The sequence below is a fragment of the Cornus florida genome, unplaced genomic scaffold, assembly GCF_030987335.1.
Source record: "Cornus florida cultivar Cherokee Brave unplaced genomic scaffold, ASM3098733v1 CherokeeBrave_3.0.0_Hap2_Chr08, whole genome shotgun sequence".
Taxonomy (NCBI): Eukaryota; Viridiplantae; Streptophyta; class Magnoliopsida; order Cornales; family Cornaceae; genus Cornus; species Cornus florida.
In genome coordinates, this window is record NW_026775578.1 from 58,714,796 (window position 1) to 58,722,252 (window position 7,457).

Below are 7,457 nucleotides of genomic sequence, written 5' to 3' on the forward strand. Positions count from 1 at the left end.
TTTTCCACACCAATCTTTGGTACCTCCCTTTGTCAATCGAAGTAGAACTCTCCTTCATGTCAAGTTTGTTGGAAGGGTCCATAGGTGTTTCTGAGGGCTTACAACCGAGCATACCTGTTTCTTTGAGCAAATTAAGCGTATACTTCCGTTGAGAGACAGAAATACCATGGCTGGATCGAGCCACTTCCATGCCAAGAAAATATCTCAATGTACCGAGATACTTGATTTCAAACCCTTTGGCAAGAGTACTCTTTAACCGACTTATCTCTTCTTTATTATCACCTGTCAAGATAATATCATCCACATATACAATAAGGATGGTAATTTTCCCTTCAGGAGACTTCTTGATAAATAAGGTGTGATCTGATTGGCCTTGAGTGTATCCATACTTCTTGACTGCTATGGTAAATCTCTCAAACCAGGCCCTAGGTGACTGCTTAAGGCCATAAAGAGATTTCCTAAGTTTGCAAACACGGTTGATATTGCTTGGGTTCTCAAAACCAGGAGGAATCTCCATGTAGACTTCATCTTCCAAGTCTCCATTAAGGAATGCATTCTTGACGTCAAGTTGATGAAGAGGCTAATCCAAATTGACTGCCAAGGAGAGAAGAACCCAAACTGTGTTTAACTTAGCAACCGGAGCGAATGTTTCTTGATAATCAATCCCGTAGATTTGAGTGAATCCCTTGGCTACAAGTCTCGCCTTATATCGGTCAACACTTCCATCTGCCTTGTACTTAACATTGAATATCCACTTGCATCCCACAGGTTGTTTGTCTTTGGGAAGTTCTGTGAGTTCCCAAGTACCATGCTTCATAAGAGCCTGAATTTTTTCACTAACTGCTTCCTTCCATTTAGGGTGCTTTAGAGCTTCTTGTATGTAGCTTGGAATGTCTATGCTGGACAGATTCGAGGTAAAAGCGCCAAAACAGGGAGACAGTCTCTCATATGTCACAAAGTTTGAGATCGGGTGCCGAGTGCATGACCTAACACCTTTCCTTTGAGCAATAGGAATATCAAAATCATTACTAGGATAAGAATTTGTGTTACCTTGAGTAGAAGTGACTAGATTTGAAGCGGACGCTTGGTTCTGTTCAGGAAAAGTGAGTTGATCCACCTCCTTTGGAGCTGTCTACTTTCTTGAGTAAACAATCCCTTTAAATATTTTTTATTTTTCTTGTTGAGTCAAAATCTAAGGACTATTTAGAGTGGGTTCGGAATGAACAGGTTTGGATGTTGACTCAAGTAGGATAGGCGTAATTGGAGGTATGGTGGTGTTACTCAGAGTAAGTGAACTTAAGGTGATGGAAGGCATGGAGATATCCACATCTTGCCAAAACTGATATTCTTCTAGCAGGATAGAATTCTCCCCCTAAATATGAGTTTTGGAGTAGAAAGGCTGATTCTCAAATAAAGTTACATCCATGGTGTTATAGAACTTTCGAGTAGTGGGAGAGTAGCATTTGTAACCTTTTTGGTGAGAGGAGTATCCAAAGAATAGGCATTTTAAGGATTTGGGATCTATTGAGGAATAGGCATTTTAAGGCTTTGGGATCCATTTTGCTCCTCTGATGAGGTGGTATGTGGACAAATGCTGAGCAACCGAAGACTTTTAGTGGCAAGGATGAGATGAGTCTGGATTTTGGGTAGACTTGTGTGAGTACTTGGCATGGAGTTTGGAATTTCAAGACTCTTGAAGGCATCCGATTAATGAGATGGGCAGCAGTAAGGACAGCTTTCCCCCAGAAATATTTAGGGACATGACTTGTGAACATAATAGATCGAGCAACTTCTAAAAGGTGCCAGTTTTTCCTTTCGGCTATCCCATTTTGCTATGGGGTGTCTATGCAAGAACTTTGATGAACTATCCCATGATCAAGAAGGTAATTCCTAAAAATAGAATGAAAGTATTCCTTGGCATTGTCAGTTCTGAAAATCTGAACTTTTGCTTGGAATTGTGTTTGGATCATTGAGTGAAATTTTTTAAAAATTGGTCCTGTCTTAGATTTTTCTTTCATGAGAAATATCTAGGTGATTCTAGAATGATCATCAACAAAGGAGATAAACCATCGGGTTCCTGTGATATTATTGACTTGAGAAGGTCCCCAAATATCGCTATGTATAACTGAAAAAGGATGTGATTCCTTAATGGTTGAATCGGATAAGAATTTTGAGTCTGTTTGGACAATTGACAAATTTCACACTGGAAGGACTTTGAATTTTTATTAATGAATAAAGTATGAAACAACTTTTCAAGGTATATGAAACTTAGGTGACCTAATCGAAAGTGCCACAACATGACTGCACTTTCATTATTGGAAACTGGAACCGAATTGGAATTCCTAATAGATTGACTCTTTACACAATGAACACTTTGAGATTGTTTTTCAAGTTGATTATCGCTCCTGAAGAGGTCCTTCACTTTCCTTAGCATTGCCAATCGTCATCCCCGAATCCAAATCCTGAAATTCACAATGAGTGGGAAAGAATTTAGCAACACAATTCATATCTCTAGTAATTTTGCTAATGGATAGCAAGTTACAGGTCAGATTAGGAACTAACAAAACTGAATTTAGAACCAAGGTCTTTGAGATGATAATTGACCCAATACCAGCTACAGTGGACAGAGAACCATCCGCTATTCTCACTTTGTAATTTTCAGAACAAAGGACGTACTTGTAGAATAAGGAAGTATCCCTAATCATGTGGTCAGATGCTCCAGAGTCAATAATCCAAGATTTTTATTCTCGGTTTTGACTCCAAGAGCACTTAGAAATGTACCTTTTTGTGCTACTGAACCTGTGCTGATGACTGGTGTTGCAGGACTTGACTGAAGTTGGCTTAACATCTTCTACAGCATCTCAATTTGTTCCTTGTTGAAGGGTGAAGTTTCGGTTGTTGGTTGCTCATCTGTGGAGGCTATAAAGCCACGGCCTTCTCTGCCCTAAAATGGTCTGTTTGGCTTCCAGTCGGCTGGCTTCCCATGAATTTTCCAGCATGTTTCTTTGGTATGTCCAGGCTTGTGACAGTGATCACACCAAGGCTTGCCTTTGCAGGTTCGATTGTCATTGGTAGGATTCATTCCACGGGTTGCAAGAGCTGAGCTTTCTGGAATAATAGGAACGCTTAGGATGTTTTGATTTCCCATCATAATCTTCTTTCTACTTTCTTCTCGACGCACCTCAGAAAACGCTTCGCGAATTGAGGGCAAGGGCCTCATCCCGAACACTCTCTCCCTGACTTCATCAAGGTTTTTGTTTAACCCAAGTAAGAGTTTCGAGACTCTCTCCTTCTCGACTATTTCCCTGTATTTGGCCGCATCTCCAGGGCTATCCCAGTCGAGTTCTTCAAAGACATTCAATTGTTGCCAAAAACGGGTAAAGGTGTTATAGTATTGAGTGACAGTAAGATCACCTTGTCGCCAGTAATGAAGGCTGCTTTTAATCTCTAATAATTCTGCTGTATTGTCGTTGTCAGAGTATGTTTCCTTTGTCGCATCCCAAATTTCTTTTACAGTCCCATAGAACATGAAATTCTGCCCAATTTCATTGCCCATGGTATTAATCAACCACAACATCAACATGTTATTCTTTGATCTCCAAGTTCAAAATTTTGGGTCTTCCTTTTGAGGAGGTATGGCAGCGCCGGTGAGATAGTCGTCTTTTTCTTTTCCTGATATGAACATCATCACCGATTGAGCACATTGAAGGTAATTATGTCCGTTCAGCTTTTGCCCAGTTATTGGCAGTGCGAGATTTTCAGATCCGCCATGGCCGCCATGAGAGATTTGTCCTGGGCTGGGAGAGGCGTCGAACGTGCTGTTTTTATCAATGGTCATTCCGTACTTAACCATCAATGGAAATTTTTGAGGTTCAGCACCCAGCTCTGATACCATAAAAGAAATATATGGGAGAAAAAAACTTCTCTGATATTTTTATTATTGTTATCTTTGGAATAAGTGAATTACCAGAATAAATAGGAGAGGAAACCTTCACAACTAGGTTAACCAACTCCCTGATTCTAGGAAGTAAAATAGGAAACTAACTAACAGAAATCTTGGAGATTTGGATACTAATTACTTTCATCTCTTTATTTGAAACTAACAAAATCTACTAACTAAAGCTGCTAACTAATTATCTTGGAATTTCCACACTTAACTACTAATTATTAATGTTTGACATTATTTTAGGTTCAAAAGCATCTTGAAATGCCGATGAGAAAGTCCATTGAAAGAGAGGTTTGCCAATACTTTTCTTGAAACTCTCAAGTACTTTAAAGTCCAAATTTATTGGAACTGTTCCTTTTGATGAAAAAGGAATATTGTAATCCTTATCAAGTCTTTGTGTTTTAAGGGCTGCAAACTCAAGGCACGAAATATTTCATAACATGCAAACTTTTGAACATATAATAATCTTTTGGGATATGAATGGATGTAATTGACATTTGATTATGGATGTGTATAAATTTTACCCTTTTGTGGCTGAAAGTACTATTGACACTTGATGTACTTTATTATGTTTTGTTTAATTAAAATTTTCACATTCCAGTGCTGCTTTGTTGCTGCTCTAGTGTTGCAGTCCATTCTAGTGCTATTGGGTCAGCTTCGATTCATTTGTTTTTTTGTTGTTATGTGCTATGCAACTTATGCTTGTTTGGAGTTGTTATTAGTGTTGTTTGTCTTTATAGTTGCTGCAGTTTTGTTTTGCCCTGTTATGGGCTCTTTGTTATTAGAAGTATATGCTTATTATTTCTCTTGTACTATTATGATATATTTTTAAATAATATTTTTCACTTTAAATAAATAGAAAAAAAAAATCACATTCAGAAAAATATAAAATAATAAAAATATATATAAAAAAATAGAGTAAAACTAGAAATATATAAAAAGAAGAGAAAAGAGAGAATTGCGTAAAGGATTGAATGAGATGAATTACTCATTCACAGCTCTATTACAAGAAAGAAAACTAAATCAAATCAAAATCAAATCACAACTTATTCTAAAGCATATTCTATGGCATATTTTATAGCATAGTCAAATCTTTGCTATTATGGTAAGTCATACCATAAATCGTGGTATCATATATATGCTATTATATGCATAGTCAAATCTCTGCTATTATGGCAAGTTATATCATAAATGCTAACACTCCCCCTCAAGTTGGTGCGTGGATATCTGAAATGCCTAACTTGGACAATGTATTCTCAAACACATCTTGCTAACGCCCTTTGTAAGAATGTCTGCAAGCTGCTGAGAGCTTGTGACAAATGGAGTGCAAATTTGACCAGAGATGATCTTCTCTCGAATGAAGTGACGGTCCACCTCTATATGCTTAGTCCTGTCATGCTGAACGGGATTTGCTGCTATGCTAATGGCAGACTTGTTGTCATAGTAAAGTGAGAATGGAAGCGACACTAGAAGGCACAAGTCTGTCATTAAGGTTTTCAGCCAAAGCAACTCACCGACCCCAAAAGCCATAGCCCTATACTCTGCCTCTGCACTAGATCGAGAGACAACATCCTGCTTCTTACTGTGCCAAGTAACCAAGTTACCACCAATAGTGGTACAATAACCTGAAGTAGACCCCCTATCTGAATTTGATCCTGCATAATCAGCATCTGTCCATGCCTCAACACGTAAGTGACCATGATTAGCAAACAAAATACCACGGCCTGGACATACTTTTAAGTAGCGAAGAATCCGAATAGCTGAATCAAGGTGTGGGGCACAAGGAGAGTGCATGAATTGACTCACGACACTCACGGCATAAGCAATGTCAGGTCGAGTCATGGATAAATAGATGAGCTTCCCCACAAGTCATTGATACTGACCAATATTTGACAACAACTCCCCCTCAGAATCAGCCAACCGATGATTCTGCTCAATCGGAGTATCAGCAGGACGAGCGCCAAGCTGACCAAAAGCAGAAAGCAAGTCAGAACATACTTGCGTTGAGAGATGAAAATGCCAATCTTGGAGCGAGCCACCTCAATGCCCAAGAAGTACCGTAGGGGACCAAGATCCTTAATCTCAAACTGACGGCCAAGATAGCTCTTAACCTCATTAATTCTGGTAGTATCATTGCCGGTAAGAATAATATCATCGACATACACAATAAGAGCAACTGTCTTACCGCCTGAATGAAGTAAAAACAAGGTATGATCAGCTGCACTTTGATAGAAACCAAACTTGAGCATAACAGTGCCAAAGCGATCAGACCAAGCTCGAGGAAACTGCTTGAGGTTATATAGAGAATGACGAAGACGACATACCATACCAGAATGAGCAGGAGAATGAAAGCTCGAAGGAGGAACCATGTACACCTCCTCCTGCAAATCACCATTAAGAATGGCATTCTTGGCATCTAACTGAAATAGAGGCCAAGATCGAATTACAGCAACGGAAAATAATACACGGATGGTATTCATCTTGGCAACAGGGGCAAAAGTCTTTTGATAATCTGTGTCATAAGTCTGAGCATAACCCTTGACAACCAATCGGGCCTTGTAACGAGTAACTGACCTATCTGGATTATGCTTAACTGTAAACACCCAATGACAGCCCACAACCTTTCATCCAATAGGAAGCAGAACCATGTCCCAAGTTTGATTTTTCTCAAGCGCTCGTAGTTCTTCTGTTATAGCATCACGCCATTGAGGTTGTGCTAGTGCATTTGCAGCACTGGAAAGAACAGGAACCGAGGCAATAGAAACAAGAAAACTCCGATAGGAGGTTGAGAGAGCATAATCAAAAACAAAATTAGAAATAGGGTAAGTACAAGAACGTTTATCCTTTCGAAAAACAATAGGGCGATCATCAAGCGAAACAATAGCTTGAGAAGGCGGAGCTGGTGCCGAAGGAACAGGGCAGTCGATCGTGGGAATAGAAGCTTGTACCTGTTGTCTCCGATTATAAACCTGTGAAAGAAGAACAATTCCCCCTGCTGGAGGGGTATCACGAGGAGGAATTATAGAAGAAGAAATAGGTAATAGTAAAGGAGTTGAAGACGGAAGAAGGTGATCATCCATTATATTCAATGGGAACCATTCACTCTGAGAACCAACTGAACCACTATAGTATGGTGTATACTCAAAGAAAGAAACATCCATGGATATAAACCGCCGACGACTGGGAGGATGGTAACACCTATAACCTTTTTGAGAGTGAGAATAGCCTAAAAACAAACACTTCAAAGCCTTGGGGTCAAGCTTTGTACGAGTTTGCCCCAATTGTTGAACAAAGCACACACACCTAAAGACTCGCAGAGGAATCAAAAATAAAGATCAATTGGGATGTAAGATTGAGAGTGGGGCTGCAAAGTTAAGAATCCTAAAAGGAGTCATATTAATGATATAAATAGTGGTAAGAACTGCATCTCCCCAAAATGACTGGGGAACATTCATACCAATGCAGATTGCTCTAGCTAAGTCAAGGATGTGGCGATTCTTTCTCTCAGAAC

General features: G+C 39.4%; 1 protein-coding gene across 1 annotated transcript; it reads right to left on the reverse strand.

Moving 5' to 3' along the window:
* Nucleotides 1-3,604: 3,604 nt before the first annotated feature.
* On the reverse strand, nucleotides 3,605-5,788 carry LOC132270334 (uncharacterized mitochondrial protein AtMg00810-like). The gene is made up of 2 exons (XM_059771514.1): nucleotides 5,461-5,788; nucleotides 3,605-3,885 (listed from the first exon to the last, which is right to left on the reverse strand). Exons 1-2 carry the CDS (start codon nucleotides 5,786-5,788, stop codon nucleotides 3,605-3,607), a joined length of 609 nt encoding a protein of 202 aa, XP_059627497.1.
* Between the last annotated feature and the right edge of the window lie 1,669 nt (nucleotides 5,789-7,457).

Excerpts from the sequence above, each read along its gene's own strand:
- LOC132270334 (XM_059771514.1), bottom strand. The coding sequence starts at position 5,788 with ATGACTCGACCTGACATTGCTTATGCCGTGAGTGTCGTGAGTCAATTC. Across the intron at positions 3,886-5,460 it reads GGCTATGGCTTTTGGGGTCG|AGCTGGGTGCTGAACCTCAA; the intron begins GTGAGTTGCTTT and ends TTATGGTATCAG.